At 47.4% G+C, this 19,317-nt stretch overlaps 2 protein-coding genes across 10 annotated transcripts in view; one reads left to right on the plus strand and one right to left on the minus strand.

The window, feature by feature from the left end:
- The window catches only part of SAXO1 (stabilizer of axonemal microtubules 1), a 162,958-nt gene that overhangs the window by 120,741 nt on the left and 22,900 nt on the right, over nucleotides 1-19,317 (plus strand). For 2 of the 7 annotated variants that reach the window (XR_003035905.2, XR_003035910.2), the window contains exons 7-9: nucleotides 5,379-5,424; nucleotides 13,985-14,058; nucleotides 18,081-18,273. The gene's annotated coding sequence lies outside the window, so the exon portion shown is untranslated. Of the gene's footprint in view, nucleotides 1-1,267; nucleotides 1,342-5,378; nucleotides 5,425-13,984; nucleotides 14,059-14,852; nucleotides 15,241-18,080; nucleotides 18,274-19,317 lie in introns of those variants that run through there. The other 5 variants (XR_009495478.1, XR_009495479.1, XR_003035908.2 and 2 more) reach the window with 5 other exon arrangements.
- ADAMTSL1 (ADAMTS like 1) overlaps nucleotides 7,944-19,317 on the minus strand; it is a 1,134,169-nt gene continuing 1,122,795 nt past the window's right edge. For all 3 annotated transcript variants that reach the window (XM_059889384.1, XM_024996068.2, XM_015472431.3), the window contains 3 exons: nucleotides 13,215-13,324; nucleotides 12,213-12,433; nucleotides 7,944-10,565 (listed from right to left, as the gene is read on the minus strand). In XM_059889384.1, the coding sequence (XP_059745367.1) occupies nucleotides 10,459-10,565; nucleotides 12,213-12,433; nucleotides 13,215-13,324 (438 nt within the window). In that variant the 3' untranslated portion in view covers nucleotides 7,944-10,458. The remainder of the gene's footprint in view (nucleotides 10,566-12,212; nucleotides 12,434-13,214; nucleotides 13,325-19,317) is intronic.

Genomic DNA, 19,317 nt, shown 5'->3' on the forward strand with positions numbered 1-19,317 from the left:
CTGTACATACGTGCATACATAGATTTAGTCATCTCTTCAGAAAATATTTATTAGATGCTTTGGGCTAATCAGTAAACAGAGAAGATGCAGATCCTACCCTTCGTGGGGCTTATTGTCTAGTCGGGGAGAGACAAACAAAAATATACTGTAAAACTAACATGCACTTCCGTGGTGGCTCACTGGTAAAGAATCTGCCAGCCAATGTAGGTGATGTGGGTTTAACCTCTGGGTTGGGAAGATTCCCTGGAGAAGAAAATGGCAACCCACTCCAGAATTCTTGCCTGGGAAATTCCATGGACATAGGAGTCTGGCAGGCTATAGTCCACGGAGGTTGCAAAAGAGTTGGACACGACTTAGTGACTAAACAACAACAAATATGTATATCTAATAATGTATAATATATAATATAAATGCAATAATAAACACATGATAAAAAGTATCATGTGTATGGTAACTTAGAAGGTGATAAGAGCCATGGTAAAAGGAAAAGGTCATCAGGATTAAGAGGACCTGGGAGTTCTGGGAGACCCAGGGTGTCTTGAACGGAGTAGTCAGGGTGGGCCTCACTGAGAAAGGGAGACTTGAGAGTTTCAAAGGAAGGGAGAAGGCTGCTTAGGAATAGCTAGAGCACAGGCCCTGACATGAGCATATTTCAGTCCAGGTGTGTCCAGGGAGTGGTCCCGAGGCCAGGGCCAGGCCAGTGCAGAGACCACCGCCGGGAATCTGGCTTTTACTCCAAGGCGAGCCAATATTAAACTTGCAACTGGGAAGTGCCCGGATCAGGTTTCTATTAGTTGTCACTGTGGTCACCCTGTCGCATGCTTTGAGGGGCAGCAGTGGGCCAGGGTAACAGCAGGGCTTGGTAGGGGGCTTCTTACCTAGAGAAAGATGCCTGGCTGGTGGAGTTGGGGGCAGTGAGAAAAGTGGCCCATCCTGGCACGTTCTGAAGGTAGACCACATGGAGTGGCTGACTGAAGGTAGAGTGAGATGAAGAGGGAATCAAGCATGACTCCAGAACCTTCGATCTGAGTAACTGGAAGGATGGAGCTGCCATCCACTGAGGTCGAGGAGGCTGGGCTGGGATGTCTGAGTGCGGGACCATCATTCATATGGGCAGTGAGGTGTAGGAGGGCCCTTGCAGCCAGGAGGGCCTGGCACTTCCACTCACCACTGTGGATCCAGTAGCTCAGGGGTGACTGGAGCATCCTAGGGTTTTCTAGAAATGTGTCCTCTTTCTGCCCTCCTTCCTCCCCTACAACTTTTATAGGGATATTGGGTTCTTTCCTGAAGTACAGAAAGAAAGATCTTCTGAGTTCCCAGAAGATCACCAGGATTGGACAGGTAATTATAATTGTGTTGGGTGCTGTGAGGGAGGAGGAGAAGGATGGGAGTCAGCTTGGAGAATGGTGATGGCTCCCTGGAGCTTGTAACTATCCTGATGATGTGGGACTCCCCTCACCTTCCCACTTTGCTCCGCTGTCTCCTCTTCCCCAGCCCCTCCAGCCACAGTCACCCAGATCTTGTCTTTCAGGATTTCTTCATCCTTTTATAGGGTTACACAGTGTCATCTTCTCTTGGTTGCAGTCTTCTTTATTTTCACCCATCATCATCTTTTCAGTGAAACAAGAAGCATTTGTGGGTAGCCACTCTATTTAGAAGAGGGGGTATGGTAAATAATCGTCATTTTATTTTTTTTCAGCCACAAGTCCAAACTTGGCCCTGAAATAAGTGGATGTGTGTGATGAGGGAAGAGAAAGGGGGCAGAGGGGGGAGAGATGCTTTGTGAACACAGGGTTTCCTACCTTTGGCCCTGATTTTGTGTCTCTGTGGGCTGACAAAGGACTGAGAGCCTCAGCTTTCTACCTTGGCTGTAAGGCAGTGGGGGAAAGTACTGTAAAATTAGGAAATCTTTAAGAAGCAAACATCTTAAAGCCTCCATATTTTCCCTGCCCTGGGTGCCAAGACAACTCACAAGTGAAGAGTAAGTGGTGGTGGCTGTGGTGGTTGGCATTCCATGGCTCATGGAAGATGAGAAGGGGAAGGAAGATGGAACATGGAGTCTCCAGGGAGCTGAGGTTAGTCACGTAGAGATGAGGCTGGGCTGCTGCAGGGTGCCTTGGGGCATTTCACTGAGTCTGTTCCTTATCCTGACAACAGTAGGAAGGTGTAGAAGGCTTTAGAACAGAGGACTGGTGTAACCCAAATCGTCTTTTGAGATTTCTTGGTGAATGAATTTAAGCCATTTGGCTGACCAATAATTTCTAGTTTATCTTGGGAAAATAGGAGCTCCATCAGGAAAGGCTAGAGGGCTTCCCTAGTGGCTCAGTGGTAAAGAATCCACCTGCCAATGCAGGAGACACGGGTTCGATCCCTGATTTGGGAAGATGCCACATGCCGCGGAGCACCACAACTGTTGAGCCTGTGCTCTAGAGCCTGGGAGCTGCAGCTACTGAGCCCATGTGTCCTAGAGCCAGTTCTCCGCAACAAGAGAAGCCACTGCAACGAGAAGCTCGAGCACCGCAACTAGAGAAAAGCCCGTGAAGTAACAAAGACCCAGCACTGCTAAAAATAAAATTATTAAAAAAAAAAAAAAGGCTGGAGCTCTCAGTTTCCACTTACACCGCCTCATTCCTTAAGGTGGTATGTTTCAGTGGAAACCATCTCACACCAAATTCTGATATTAGGCTTGTATATTAGTCTCTCAGTTGTGTCTGACTCTGTGACCCCATGGACTGTAGCCCGCCTGGCTCCTCTGTCCATGGGATTTCCCAGGCAAGAATACTGGAGTGGGTAGCCACTCCCTTTTCCAGGGGATCTTCCTGACCCAGGAGTTGAACCCAGGTCTCTTGAATTGCAGGCGGATTCTTTACCATCTGAGCCACCAGGGAAGCATATCAGGTACGAGCCATAAAGTGCCCACAAGCTTGCCCAGTGCTCTGTGAACTTGAATAAGTCCTATTGTTCCAGCCCTAGGCACTCTGACAGTTATTCCAAGGTGGATGTTCTTATGATAAAATCAGCCCAAACCTTCTCTGGTTAGATCAAGCAAGAGTTGGGGGGTAGACTTGGAGCTCTAGGCTGTTGGGTTTACTGGATACTTAGACTGTTTATAAGGGCTGTGGTGCTTGTGTGCCCTTTCCAATCTGCCAATACAACTAATTCACTGATGTGTAATTAATGAACTTTGGGTAATTAACAGACCCTCTGGTGCAGAGGAAGATAACAATATTTGAAATGCTTGCAGGAGAGTAGATTTATGATTAGACAATTAAACATGAGCTAGCTGGCCCTAGGGTGTGGTTTAAGTCTCTTCTGCAGACAGCCATCAGTTTATGTTGATGTGTTTGCAGGCAATATTACATTAGTTCTGGCTGCTATATGGGTAGTGAATTGGAGGAGACAGAACAAATGTAAGGAGTCCAGTCAGGATACCTTTGCAAAAGCCCCAGTGGGAGAGAGTCAGGAATAAAAGCAACCCCTGCCTGCTGACTGTGGAAAGAACCAAATGAAGAAGAAAACTGGGCTGGAGAATTCCCCAAATGTGGAGGAGCAGGATGCACTGGCATCTGTGGTGGGATGTATCTGCTTTCCTGGTTGGACTCTGAGCTCCTTTGGGCTCATGACAGGGAGGAGGCTTTCACCCCTGTGTTTTCAGGGCTTGGCCTGGGCCTGGCACAGAGCTGGTACAGATAGAGTTGGTCAGACTCTGAGGGAGAGGAAAGGTATGTAATGGGAAAAGAGATGAGGGAGACGGAGATGAGATGAGATGAGACGGACGACTGCCTGGCGGGGCCAGCAGAGTGAGGCCCACTAGGCCTGGATGGACAGCTCGATGGTTTTCCATCCCAGCTGGGCCAGGAACTTCACCGTGCAGAAGGGTCCAGGTCGAGGGGCTGTGCTCTCAGCTGGTGGTCTTGCCTGTTTTCGTGCCGGTAGGGAGGGCCAGTGCAGGCAAAGAAAGGCAGCTCAGGAGTGACTGGCCCACGAGCCTGGCACCTGCTTTGTGTCTGGCACGGTGATGTGCTGAGCTCCAGCTGTGGGGCCAGGCCACCTGGATGACTGATGACCAACTTCACCATCCTTCACCATCCTTCGCCTGACCTCAGCTAAGTCATCTCCTGGCCCTTTCATTGTTATTTGAAAAATGGTGGTGGGGATTGAGGGAAGAAAACCAAGCTCATGACTCACTTCGCCTCCCTGCCTTGACCATTCAGGCTTTCATAGAGTTGCTCACCTGGCAACTAAGTTGTTCACAGCTTGTCTACTCTCCTTTGTGGGGTTTGGAGCGAGGTCAGCCCTGGCCATCATAGAGGCCTGGAGGAGGGCTGTTTATGTCATCTTGGAGAGGCGGGCAGGTTTCCCAGGCATGCTTTCTGGTCTGGACGCTGACCGTGCGATCTCTCAGGCCCTCCTCAACGTTGTGCTTAAGCAAACGTTATTTATGTTCGGCAGGAGAACCATTCCCCACTGTCTGCTTTCTCTTCACTTACATAAAAATTGCACATTTGATTTCTGTTTATACATATATAAACCACATCTGTAGGAGCAGCCTGGGAAATGGTTGGTTGAAGATGGATTTTGCCTTTGGAAAACGCAGAGGTGAGTGACATCTGTATATTGTGTTATCAGAAGCGTGACACACGTGGTTGATGGGGACCAGGTGCTTCACAGAATCCATCTGATTGAAGCTGTAAACTTCTTGCTGATGGAGGAGGTGGTGGCTCAGTTCTTAGCAGAGGCTTGGTTACAAATACCTGCCTTCCAGTTTTTAGGGTGGCAACAAACAGTTGAAAACCTTGGGGTGCTATGAGGAAGAAGCTAAGATTTGGCTCATCGGCTCACACAAATGTGACCTGTGAAAGCATCTTCAGGTGGACAGGAGGGATATGTGAGGGGCAGACAACAATTTTAGATTAACCTTAGAGGGTTGGTAGAACTCATTGGGTATTCAACTGTTCACTATTTACTTCAAGGCTTGCATCAACATCGATGTTTTCCATTGGCAGTATAGGACATGAATACGTAACCTTCCCTGATTTCACTCACAGTTAATGCATTCTGACTCTGAATCTTGAAGTCCTTAAATCATAGCTCATTCATGGAACAAAATGAGCATAGACAGAAAACACCAAGGGAGTCACCTCGCTTTGTTTCCTCATTTATTCTTCTGCGGTTATTTTGCCAAACAGATCAAGCTTTTCATTGGCTTATTTCTCCAAAGCTTCATCCTTCTCTCTACCTCAGTCTTCTCTTGCCCTTTGTAGATGAATTTGCCTATTTGGGGGAGTCTCACAGATAGGTTATTGAGGTCTGTCGTGTCTCATTTTAGCTGAGAAGCATTACTAAAATTGGATTATTTCCTTTGATCTTATTTGTAGGATGAAGTGAGAGGATACCACCATGCTGTCTATGGCCCTCAACTTGGTAAGATATCCTTAATTTTAGTTTTTACAACTTGTATATTTGTTCATAAATGACTGTCTCTCCATTTTTTTTAAACTGAAGGAAATGGCAATTATGTGCACATTTGAGTATTTTGAATTGAGACTAGGTTGTCCATTGGGATTATAAAATTGTATCTGTCTTGGGAAGTTTTTCTGGAAGTTTGTCAGTATTTTGGTGAATCATTGAGTTTGCTACATGGAGGGATCAAATTTTCTTTCATGATATAGAGCTTGGTTCCCTAATACCTCTCTTGTTTACACTATTGTCTGGTATTGAACTTTGAAGGAATGGCTGATGTCTTTCTCAGTTGAAAATGAAAACATAGGCGAGAGTCTTTGAAAGCTGACAGTGGGAAGTAATGTGAAATAAACCTTCTGCCAGCCCTGCCCTTCATCTCCACATCTCTCTAAGGTAGCTTGGATGATGGTAATAGCAGTTAACATTCAATGAATGTGTCAGTGATAGGCTAGGCACTCTTTTGTTTCCTCAACAGGAATTAACCTGTTCCTTACAACAACCTGTCACGTGAGGTATCTTCTCTTTAAAGGTGAGGAAGCTGGGATGCAAGAGAGTGCTGATGATTGTTGATCATTCTGGTCTTGATGGGTCCACAGATTTTCTGAGCTCATGCTGTCAAAGATGGAAACTTCTGAGGCCAAGCAGGGGACCCTTGCATGAGGAGTTACAATCCCAGGACTGGGTCGTGGTTAAGATTCTAAACTTTTACACTGTGGTTGGTGGCATCTCGGTCAGGATCTCTTTTTTTCCCCCTGCTGAGCTTTGTGATTTTGGCAAGAAAGTTTTCCATACATTCTGTCTGAGCCCTCCCCACTCTTTGAGCCGTCTTAGGTTTTCTCTCTGGCGACTCTCCTTCCCGCCCCCCTCCATGGGCGTCTCTGGGGGACATTTGGTTTGGTTGCTGGTATGTGATATTTATTGTGCTAGCATTGGTCTTCTCTTTAAAGCGAAACCCACGACTCCTTAGAAAATAATTGGAATTTCAAAAAGAGCTTGCTGGCATACATTTATGCTGCAGAACAGATTGTCACATGCTGGGTTGAGTGGCTGAAACAGGCTGGAGCTGGGCTTTCAGGCTGGGGTCCCCTGGAGTGTCTCTCACAAAGGTCCCTGTGTGGGCATCGTCTGGGCCTGGGGACATGCTGCCCTTTCACCAGAGCCTGTTTATAGAGAACTCTACAAGCAGGCTTTTGTTTTCTTTTGCACTTTCTCTAGTAGCTTTATTAAACTGCTTTAAAAAGAGGGGGAGCTAGGAGCCCTCGAATGCCAGGAGCATTGGTTTTAGAGGATGCAAAGGCAACGTCTCTATTAACACCATTGGCTTCTGCCAACCTCCAGGCAGCAGGAGAGAATGATGCCCGCACCAGGGTGGCCACGTGTGTTGGCTCTCGCGCAGAGGAGCTGGGGCTGGCCTCATGGGGAAGGGCAGGGCTCTGGCTAAAAACCAAACTGCTCAGGTTTGAATCCTGGGTGACCTTGGGCTTCTCTGGGCCTCTGTCTACCCATAAGTCAGTGGAGATAATCATAGGGTTCATGTGAGGATTGAAATGTGGTAGTGATCTTTAGATGGGGGCCCTGATGAGGGTGTACACCCAGGATTTCGGCATGTAGTCACTATGCACTGTGCACGCCCCTGGGGGCAGGAAGCCTGACCCGGAGTGAGGCTCCTGCTCCTGAGTCTGCATACACCCCAGAGACGCCTGTGCTTGCTCTTCTTCCTGAAGGTGCTGCGGCTCCCGTCTTCCCTCTGCAGGCATACCATGCTTTATTGTGCTTTGCTCTGTCGTGGTTTGCAGATACTCTGTTTTAGGAATTGAAGGTCTGTGGCAAGCCCACCCTGAGCAGGCCTCTTGGCACCAGTTTTCAAACATTTGCTCACTTTGTGTCTTTGTGTTACATTTTGGTAGTTCTCACACTGTTTCAGAATTTTCATCATTGTTACAGTGCTCTGTGATCAGGGATCTTTGTTCCTACTATGACTCGCTGAAGGCTCACCTGATCTTTAGCATTTTCTAGCAAAAAGGGATTTATCATTAAGGTTGTGTACATTGTTTTTAAAGATATAATGCTATTATAACACTTCATAGACTACAGGATAGCATAAATACAACTTTTATATGCACTGGGAAACCAAAAAATTCATGTGAATTCCTTTTTTTGTGTGTGATATTTGCTTTATTGCAGTGGTCTGGAACAAAATCCTAAATCTCTCTGAGGTATACCTATCCACAGGGCTGTAAATGAGCTGATTGTGAAAGGCAGCACTCGTCTCAATTTGTGGATATTTAGCTCCTCTGGGTTCACTTACAGGACTAATTCTTCCAGGCACGGGCCCCCCAGCTTTCTAGGCAAAGCCGAAAACTGCAATTCTTCCATTTTGGCTAAACTCACAGTAGTGGCTGGGAACCAGCCTCACCCCCTCCCCTCCTGCCCACAACAAGATAGGAAGGCTGAGCTTAATAGAGACTCGGACGACAAGATTTAAATAAATAAGCTGTATTATCTGTACAAAAAAAAAATATATAAATACAGTTTTGTGTTTTAGAGGAGGAGATGCCTCCTCCCACATTCTTCAGCAGCCCTAATGACCTTGTGGTGCTGCTGAGTCACGATTCACAGAACAGACAGTAAATGTACATTCATCTCATGCAAGGAGGACGCTGTTTCCCACCCCACACCTCGGTCCTCTGGGCTCGCTCTGAAGGCCGTCTTCACCTGCTACAGCCTGACACGTGGCCAGGCTAGAGGACCTCCGCTGCTCAGGAAGTGTAAATACTGGCCACCGGGTTTCCAGAGCTGTTGAACTAGAAAGAACCAACCGCATTAGTACCAGTATGGAATCTGTCTTCCGCATTCCGTGCATGACTGTTGTGTCACAAACGAATCCCCTCTTATTGCCCCATCATCCCGTGCCGACTATTACAATGTATTCTGTACACAGTGGGTGGATCCAGAGTTAAACATCAGCTTCTTCTAAAAATAGGAACAATACAATAATCGCCACTGAGTTTACAGGAACACAGCTGCAGGAAGTTAATAAAAAGTCCCCCAAATATTTTATTTTTTTTTTCTGGAAGACAATGTACAATTATTAATATTGCACTTTTTTTATACAAGAAATCCTAATAAATATTCACAAAAGATATACAGACATAGAAGACATTCTCTTTTATTTTAAATAAAAATTACACTGATTTTTAGTAACATGATTTCTCAGAGCCCATTATTATGGTGAGGAAAACACCTTAACTGTCCACAGCTCACCTGGGGAGGACACAAGCATAATGTCTTCCCCCGACCCCAACTTTTGTTTCCAGGCTGGCTGGAAAACACAGCCCTGATGTCAGTGGTGGCCTCTGAGGTGAGTGGCATTTTGCGAGTCTGTATATGTGGCGCGGGGCAGTCTGTGTGAGGGGTGAGTGACTCTGGCCACCCTGCTCTGCTCTAGCTGCTACTAAATGGTGGCCATTGTGGTGGGGGGCAGACCAAAATCACTCGCCCCAAACCACTCTGCTGAACGAGCAATTTGCCAAAATGTCCCAGATTTTCAGTTTTGCCACTTGACTTGCTACTGCAGCCTCTCTACCATAGCTGATGGCATGACTAGGGTGTGGGGTGCGTATGCTGCTTTGCCCACACCGAATTAGCAAAACCGAGGTATATTAATTCTGGTAGAGTATATCATATTTCACTGTATGGAGGGTATGGCTGAAAAGCCTTCAAGGACCTTCTGGGCAGCTTTAGTTACTCCTCGGCTTTGCTGCTGTGCCCCTTGGCCCCACCCACACCTCTTGTCTGAATACAGGGGCAGCTGTCATGGGGCTGTGGTCCCACCCATTACCTGGTCAGCTCTGGAAGGAAGTGGTTGCTCTGACCTAATGGATGCTCTGACAAGTTGATTAATGGCTTGGTTTTTGACAAGTTGACCCTAGTCCCTGGCCCTTCAGTGACGCATTAAAAACCTTATAGGTAGGAAACCCAGTCTATTCATGATCAAAACACCTTGGCCTGTGTCAGCAGTTAGTTCCGGGCTGGGGGACTCTTGATTTAGAGACGCCAGGGGTGGCATGACTGCACAGCTAGGCCCTGCTGTCTCACCAGCTTTGCCCTGGGGGTGTGGTCAGAAAGTTCAGTGAGCCTCCTCGGGGACTCCTCTCCACCCTAGAGAGGGCATGGCTCCTGCATGCAGCCTGGGCCCAAGGGCAGAAGAGCTCTGAGCCCCATAGCCTCCCCTGACCCCGCAGAGGTCCACCAGGCATGTGGGCTTGGGGTTCAGAACCTCACCAGCTGCCTGCTTATTCCCTGCTGTCCCCTTCCCTCAGGAGCACACACCGCTCTCTTTGTGCTTCTGTCCCTGCCCTCCCTACTTCATTTTCTGCATCACCGTGCACTTCAGCTACTTGGATTGGCTTCCCTTCACCCCCTACAGTGTTTTGAGTTCTTGTTGCTCTGACCCCTCGCCACCACCCCGAAGAGCTGAGTTCTGGGCTGGGTCTTTAGCATGGCTGGTGTTGCCCCTCCCTGGTCTTGACCATCCCTGGCCAGGAGAGACACCTTGGTTGTCCAGAGTCAACACCAATGCTTTACAAACTCTCAGGCGCCTACCCTTCTGCCCCTCTCTCTCGTCTGCTGTTGGCTCTGGCTCCCTGCTGTCCTGAGGGCTACGCTGGCCTCTTCCTGGGTCTCTCTGGGACCCAGGTTGGGAGGGAGCCAGCTGGCCAGGGGGCTCTGCTGGCTGGCCCGTTCTGCTCTGCAGCCTCCTCAGACCTCCATCCTTGTCCTGTCCCCTCATTCTGTCCCCCAGCCAACTGAGAGCAGACATGCTGGGGGCATCACATCTGGGGAGGGGGCAAGGAAGGAGGTCGAAGAGGGTTGTGTGTATAGGGGTGGGGAGGGGCAAATAAATAAATAAAATGAAGAAAGCTTAAGTTCTGTCCAAGGTGGTTGCATAAGTCCTCTGTGCGGCCAGGGTAGTGTTCTCGCCTCGCCCTGTCTTCATGCTTTGGCACAGGTTCCACAGCAGCGAGATTGGAACTGGTTGAGTTGGCAGAGTTTCAGCTGTTTCACCTTCTCACAGTACCTGGTGGTGTCTCTGCATTCCGCTGGGAAAGGGGACAGAAAGGAGATGTGAAACACAGACTCGTCATATCCGTGGCCACCAGGTGCCTTCTGGGGACAGACTCTTGTGCTAGAAGGGCCACCGCTGTCCAGCACCTCTGAACTGGCCTTGCTCTGGCGGAACTTGGCCATCTGCTCCCCAGGCTGCAGCTGGGCGCCGAATGCTGGGGCTCTGGGCCTTTCTGACGGCCCCCTTCCTTCCTGAGGGTGGTAGGGACTGCCTCACCTCCTAGGCAAGGTGCCCTTTTCCCATGGCATTTGGGTACCTGAAGCTCTTCCTCCTCGAGATGGTTCCCGGAAGGACTAAGTTCTGCTCCACTTCGGGGTGGGGGGGGGCATGCAGGTGAGGCCTGCCTGTGGTGGCCTCATCCCCTGAACTGTGACTCTTCCCTTCCCTGTGAAGCTTTGGTTGCTGTACTCTCCCGCCAGCCTCTCTACTCTTTACCTACACTGGCGTCCTAGTTCAGTACCGGCACAGGCTACATGGTTCTTCAGTACTGACGTGGACTGGGGCTGCACACATCAGTGGTTAACGCAGTAGGTCTCAACTATTTTCATGGAAAACAGTGGTCCTGAGTGTGGGAGCTGGCAAAGATGGGTCAGGCAATACCTGCTTGTGTAGAAGAAGCAGCGGGACTGTCTGTCTAGAGGATATCTCTTCAGCATGGGGAATCTGAGACTCAGTGAGGCCCTGACTGAGGAGAAACTGCACAGCAAGACTTCAAATTTTCCTATTCTTTGCCTCATGCTTTGTCTCTGTCGCTGGGAGGAAGCATCTCCAATGTATTTTGGGTCCAAAGGAAGGAAAAATAGGTCCCCACCCAACTGGGATACAAATGTGGTGCTGGGCCGAGGAGGAGGTTCTAGACTTGAGGGAAGGAATGAGTATCAGACCCTGGGTATGGCCCCTGCATACCCAGGGCGGGGAAGAAGGGCGCGGTCATCAGGTCCTTGTTCTGTGGGCAGCAGACCGCAAGGGCTGCAGTGTCGGCTGAGTGGGAGCAGCTCTGTTTGCTACTCAGGTATAAACAGTGCTTGCTCCCCAAGAGCCACTGTTTAGCTGTCCTCTCTGAGTGTGTGTGTGTGTGTGTGTGTGTGTGTTAGTCACTCAGTCGTGTCCAACTCTTTGTGACCCCATGGACTATAACCTGCCAGACCCCAGGCTCCTCTGTCCATGGAACTTTCCAGGCAACAAGACTGGATGGGTTGTCGTCTGCTTCTTCAGGGGATCTTTCTGACCCAGGGATGGAACCCGGGTCTCCTGCACTGCAGGCAGACTCTTTACTGTCTAAGCCACCAGGGGAGTACCGTGGCCAAACTACTGTAGGTGAACCGGAGGATGATTTCATCCAGCGCTTAGCCAAATGCACCTGGCTCTCTCAGGGGCCAGTATGGAGCCCTTGGGCCACACCCAGCCATTCTCTGTGGCCTAGACACATGTATACACATCCTTGCACACATCTTTGTTTGCCTGCGTGCACCCCTCTGAAAATACCTGACTCCGGCCCTGGCTCAGGATCCCTGGGAAGGTGGGACTACGGCCCTGTGTTCAGGCTCCATCCCTGGGACTGCCCGCTGCACCCGAAGCCTGGTGGGGAGTTTGCAGACGGCTCTGTGGGGTTGGAACATACTGTTTTCGCAGGGGGTGATGTTGCAGCGCTGCCAGTTGGCTGGCCGAGGTCCCCAGGAGCACAGGTGGTCGGGCACTGCCTTGTTGGTGCGGGCGTGCACGCACTCCACGCGCCGGGACTGGAAACCGTAGTTGCCGCAGGTCGCCGTGCACAGGGTCCACAGGCTGACCCTCCAGTGCACGTTGCAGGCTTCTGACCAGCAGTTCTGGGCGCTCACGGGCCTGTGCCAGGGGAGTGGGAGTGGCAGGGTTAGGGTCTGCGCCTCTGGGGGCCGGATCAGGGGAGACAGCTGTGAACACACGGCTGTAAATCCGAGACTGTCAGGCGTCTATCAAGAACTCCCAGTGCTGCCAGCCCTGGGTTCTGATCTCTTTTCCTGAACGGCTGCAGGGTCTCAGAAGACCCCTTCCTCTAACTGGGCCTCTGTCTGCTCATCTCTACAGCGTCTCTGTCACTGCATGATCTGAGAATGAGCTCCACCAGGCTGGGGGCCGGCAGAGTTGTACTCAGGGCCTGGGATCTTAGGGGCGGGGGTGATGAGCCCTCACCCCCAGGGAAGGAAGGAGGAGAAGGGCTGGGGGCTGGGTAGGAATGGTAGGCGGAGACCTGGAGACAAGGGGCTCAGTGTAACTTCTAAAGGGAAGTGGACAAGAGGGAGAGGCTGGTGGAGCCCTTGGGCTCTGGTGCCCCCTTTGTGGACCTGACCTCCTGTCCACCCTGGGGCCAGAGCCAGTCTCTTGTGCCAGCTATTCTCCTCAGAAGAACAGCACCCTCTGTGCTCTCATCTCCGAACAAGGAAAGCCCAGCCTGGTCCATTCAATAAGCATGAGGCCACCCCGAGCTGTCTCCCTTTAGGAGTCCAGTGGTCTGGAGAGGGTGGAGGTAAAAGGGAAGAGTGTCTGACCGCTGTGGGAGGTTGGAGGAGACACGTCCACTCACCGTCGTCTTTCTGCGCTGTTGACACAAGGGCTGGGGAAGGGGTGGGCTGTGGCTTTCTCTTACCTTGGAAGGGCGCTGCACTGCTCTGATGATAAGGTGATGCCATCCAGCGTCTGGCAGAAGACTTGTCTGTGCTGCACAGCAAGGCGAGGCCCGATGCAAGGCCCATTGCACTGGGAAGCAGAAAAAGGTGACATACGTGTTAGCCAGCCATGGGACAGGCTGCCATGCCCAGGCTGCGTGGGGCAAGAGACCCCTGTGCAGGGGCTTGTTCGAGGTGGTCAGATCACTGATTTTGCCTCTCTCTAGGCCAATTTAAAGGTTATCCATCACATTTCCTTTTCCTAGTGCCACAGTGGGATGGTTAGCTCTGCTGAATTCTGTGAGCATTCTCGCACTGTTGTTGCTGTTTAGTTGTTAAGTCACGTCTGCCTCTTTTGTGACCCCATAGACTGTAGCCCACCAAGATCCTCTGTCCATTGGATTTCCCAAGCCAGAATTCTGGATTGGGTTGCCATTTCCTTCTCCAGGGAATCTTCCCAACCTAGGGACTGAACCTTTGTCTCCTGCATTGGCAGATGGATTCTTTACCACTGAGCAGATGGCTAATGGTGGTGTGGAGGTGGTCAGAGATGTCAGCTGCCTCCCAGGAGAACCATGTGCAAGCTGACTTGACACAGTGTGCTAGGGGTGTGGCGGTAAACTTGAGAGCTGAAGACCTCTAGACAAGATCCCCTTCCCTCCTCCAGTCCAGAGGGTGATCTGGTTTATTCTTGCTGAATTCATTAAAGTAATGATCATTTCTTTCCTTTCTCTGGTTTCATTTCCTCCAGGATAAACCAAAGGTGGCTGAACAAGATGGAGATGGTTAAGCTTTTCCCAGGGTTGGCAGAGCCAGCCTATCATGGTAAATATTCCCACCAACAGTGATGTCTGTACAAGGAGAAAGCAGCAGGCCCTTAGCCAACATCTGCTATTTGAATAGGGTAAGGGGACAGATACCCCTTGGAGGTCATTTTAGAATGAAGGCTCTTAACTTGAAAGTGTCTGGACTCCTAGGGATTCACAGGGGAGCTGTTAACCCTTAAAATTACAAGCGGAAATCCTGTTTTATTTTAAATTTTATTTTTCCTTTTTAGTCTTTGACCTCCTCACCTGTTATTTCCACACTCCACACCCTGCCTCTGGCAACGACCAATCTGTTCTCATCTGTGAGCTTGCTTTTTTTAAAAAAACTATATGCCACATATAAGAGCGATCATATGGTATTTATCTTTCTGTGTGTGCATGCGCCATCATGTAATTTTTGTGACTGCATGGACTGTAGCCCACCAGGCTCCTCTGTCCATGGGATCTTCCAGGCAAGAATACAGGAGTGGGGTGCCATTTCCTACTCCAATCTTTCTCTGTGTAACTTAGTTAACTTAGCATGCCCTTGAGGTCCATCCATATTGTTGCAAATGGCAAGATTTTAGTCTTTTTTATAGCTGAATAAAATTCCATTGTGTGTGTGTGTATAAAGAAGATGTGTGTGTACACACATACACACATATATACACACACATACACTACATTGTCTTTATCCATTCAGCCAACAATGGATGTGTAGGTTGTTTCTATATGTTGGCTGTTGTAAATTATGCTGCAGTAAAACATGAAGGTGGAGATACATTTTCAACTTAGCATTTTCATTTTCTTTAGGTAAATACCCAGGAGTGGAATTGCCGAATCACATGGTAGTTTGAATCTTTTGAGGAATCTTGATATTGTTTTTCATAGTGGCTGCCCCAGTCTACATTCTCACCAACAGTGTAGGAGCCTCCCTTTTTCCCACATCCTCACCAACACTTGTTACTTCTTGGATTTTCAATAATAACCATTTTGACAGGTATGAAGCTGTATCTCAGTGTGTTTCTGATTAGTATTTCTCTGATAATTGATGTTGAGCACCTTTTAATGTACCTTTTGGCCATGTGTATGTCTTTGAAAAAGTATATATTCAAATCTTCTGCTTATTTAAAATGGAAAAAAAATTTGCTATTGAATTATATCAGTTCTTTATATATTTTGGATATTAAACCTTATTGGATATATGATGTGCAACCATTTTCTCGTTTAGTAGCTACCTTCTCATTTCATCGATATTTCCTCTCAAGTATGATGTAGTTTCACCTTTTGCTTTTGTTACTTTTGGTTTTGGTGTCAGATTTTAAAAAATCAACACAAACACTGATGTCAAGAACCGTACCACCTACGTTTTCTTCTAGGAACTTTATGGTTTCAGGCCTTACATTCAAGTCTTTGCTCCATTTTTAGTTAATTTGTGTACATGGTGTAAGGTAGTGGTCCAATTTTCCAAACTACATTTATTGAAGAGGCTGTCCCTTCCCCATTGGATGTTCTTGGCTCCGTTGTTGTAAATGAATTGGCCATATATTTGTGGAACTAGTTCTGATTGCTTTGCCTTCATTTTACTTAGAACCCCGTGGGTTTCCTGACCTGGATGTCTGTTTCTTTCCCCAGGTTTAGAAATTTTTCAGTATTATATCTTAAAACAGGGTTTCTGCTCCTTTTTTTCTGGGACCTATATAATGCTGCAAGCCCTTTAATCTAGCTTAACTTACTTTCTTTCCTTCTCTGATTGGATGACTTCTACTGCCCTGACTTCACATTTACTGATCCTTTCTTTGCTTCGTCTAGTCTACATTAGAGGTGTAGTTAGTGTGTTCTTCAGCTCTGTGACTTCTGTTTGGTACCTTCTTGTATTTTCTGTCGTTCTGTTGAATTCCTCATCTGTTCACACATCTTTTCATTCACCCACGCTGAACTTCTAAAAGCTCTCGGGTGATGCCAATGTCATTGGTCCATGAGCCTCATGTTAAACAGTAACAAGGCTACGGCGTTACAAAAAGAACAGGGAACTGCTTGATCTCAAAAATCTTTTTACTAATTTTGCATTGGTGATATTGTTTGGATTGGCTTCAAACCATAGATTCCCACCAAACCTCCATATTCCTCTCCTGTAAGAATGAAAATGGTAAGTTTTTGACAAGAAAATTCTTTTGAAATAGTGTCACGCAAAGATCTATTCCTTCATTTTCCTATCTCTTTGAAGTCTGTGAAAACCATGCTGGTTTTAGTCGAAGTAGAACTAAGACCACCTTCTCAGTTCTAACAACCTGGCTTCATGTATAATTCAACTTTACTCTTTTTATCCAACACATTTATGAGGCACCTGTCGTGGGTAGGGAATGTGTTCCATAAAAGCATGTGTGAAGGAATGATGGCAAAAACAGCCCTGGAATGTTTACAGGAGAATTATATGAGAGGTAGAATTATATACGTGGCTGTAAAACACGTGCCACATCATGAGAAGTACTGTGTGCTGGCTGAGGAGTTTGGGTTTTCCTATGAATGCTGCTTTGTTGGGGTGGGGGAAGGGAGGCACCTAAAATGGTTTTTAAGTGGGAGTGTCATGATCAGAGTTACTCTTTAAAAAGATTATTCTGTCAGCAGTATAGTAATTGAGTTGAAAATTCTGGAGAGAAATCTAGGTAACGAATTGTGCTGAGCAAAATGAAGGCAATGGAAATGGAGAGGTGATTCTATGGAAGTATGATTCACATGGCTTCAGTGGTGCCTTGACTCTCAGGAGTAACAGGGAGCCAGCTGTCTCAGGTTTAAGGACTGAAAAACTAGGTAAGCATTTGTTTTGAAGATGTTTGTGACATATGCAAATATGTATGTTCATTAAGCAGGGGGGTATATAGATCTGTGACTGAAAAGTTGAGCTGCGCTGAACACTATCCATTTGAAAGTCATCAGTACACGAGTGGTGGCTAGGAGTCACAAGCAGTATAACCCAAGGGGAGGGAAAGCATGAGATGGAGACAAGGCTTAGGCAGAACCTCAAGGGACACTAATTAAACTGCGGGAAGAGGAGAAAGAGAGAAAATGTATTCACAGAGACCAATAAAGGAGTTTCCAGAAAGGAAAGGGGGTCAGTGGTATCAAAATCAAAATGCATCAAAATAGAACAAAGAAGTGGCCAGGATCCAGGGGAACTTATAGGCTGCACTGGTGATCCTGGAAAGGGCTGTTTCAATGTGGCAGTTGGCACTGAAGTCAAACCAGCAATGAACAGAGATACAAACGAGAGAGGAGGAAATAGGGCTCTTAGATGCACTCCTTCAAGAATTCCTGAATGTGAGGATGTCAGCAAAATGGCAGGGTAGGTAGCTCTAAGTCCTTATTTGCACACAAACATCAAAAAGCTGCCAGAAACTGGCTAAACTAATCTTACAGGAATTCTGAAAAAGTTAAAGGCCTACAGCAACTTAGAAATACCCAATAAAGAAAAATCCGTCTTCAAAACACTAGGAAAAATTGTAGAGTTTTGAGAGAACACCCAGTGAAATCAGTGAAGGTGTGCATGCTGCTGTTGCTGCTAAGTCGTGTCAGTCGTGTCCGACTCTGTGTGACCCCATAGACGGCAGCCCACCAGGCTCCCCCGTCCCTGGGATTCTCCAGGCAAGAACACTGGAGTGGGTTGCCATTTCCTTCTCCAATGCATGAAAGTGAAAGCGAAGTCGCTCAGTTGTGTCTGACTCTTAGTGGCCCCATGGACTGTAGCCTACCAGGCTCCTCCGTCCATGGGATTTCCCAGGCAAGAGTACTGGAGTGGGGTGCCATTGCCTTCTCCGGAAGGTGTGCATAGGCACAGAGAAAGTGTATTCAAAGACTGGGAGGGATGTCTGTTTTTTCTAGTGCCCAAACCCCAGCAAGGCAGTTTTGGTCTAGACGTAGTAGCAGCAGCCCATTTTTCTTCCACCATCTGTAGGGAGCAGAGAAGATCCTATTTGCAGTGTGCAGTGTTCTAACCTATCAGAGGGCTACCTGAAGGACTGGTCTCTGTCTCTTCTAACTCAGGTGTCAAGTGCCATCCCCTACGTGTGAAAGTTGCAAGGGGACTATGGACACTTGGGGCAAGAGATCACAGATGGAGACATGCAACAGACTACCTAAGACCCTGAGGACAACCTGAGGTGAGACCAACTTGGAAATTAAGACGTTCAAGAGCAGCTGTATAAAGAGGAATTATGAAAGTCAGAAGCAGGCCCAGGTAAGACATATGCTCAGAAAAGACCTCAGAAGACCTTAAGGTTTCATCTCAGGCTGATCCCTAGGTTCAGAGAACACCCAGCTCATCAGTGAAGGTATACACAGGCACAGAGAAAGTGTATTCAAAGACTGGGAGGGATGTCTGTTTTTCTCAATGCCCAGTTTCCCGTAATAAGTCATAAGCACATCAAAGAAATAGGAAATCATGGCCCATTCAAGGAAGAAAGTAAAGTGGCAGAGCCAGCCCTAAAGAAACATAGCATCACATGTATTAAAGACTTCTTTAACACAGCTGTCACAAACATGTTCAGAGATCTAAAGCAAAAAATGAATAAATAAAGGAAATCAGAAAAATGTTATGTGAACAAAATGAGGATATTGACAAAGTCAGAAATAATAAAAATAGATATGGAGCCAAAAAATACTTATCTGAATTGAAAATTTCACGAGAAGAGTTCTACAGCAGGTTTGAGGAGACTGAAAAAGCAATTAGCAAGCCTGAAAACAGTTCAATTGATGTTATTGAGTCTTAGGAGCTCAAAGAAAGAAAATGAAGAAAATGGGACGAACATACGGATTTTATCTCTATGAATCCTAGGAGGAGAGAGGAAGAGGCAGGGAAGTCATTTGAAGGAATAATTGCTGAAAAATCCCCAAATTTGATGAAAACTACAGACCTGAGACATTATAATCAAATTGTCTTACAAAGAATTTTGAAATTGACAAGATAGACTCATCAGGTATAAGAGATCCTCTCAATAAGCTTAGCAGATCATTTCTCAGCAGAAACCCTGCAGGCTGAAGGTAATAGAGTTATATCTTTAAAGTGCTGGAAAAAAAAAAAAAAACCCAAACAACTATGTACTTAGAATTCTATATCCAGTGCAACTGTCATTCAAAAATGAGGGTAAACGTAGGATTTTTCCCAAATAAGATCAGCGGGAGTTCATTAACCACTATACTTGACAGTAAGATACCTGAGAGACCCTTAGGTTAAAATGAAAAGATGTGAGACAGTAACTCTAAACCATATGACATGGCCAGA

Source organism: Bos taurus, chromosome 8, assembly GCF_002263795.3.
Source record: "Bos taurus isolate L1 Dominette 01449 registration number 42190680 breed Hereford chromosome 8, ARS-UCD2.0, whole genome shotgun sequence".
Classification (NCBI taxonomy): Eukaryota; Metazoa; Chordata; class Mammalia; order Artiodactyla; family Bovidae; genus Bos; species Bos taurus.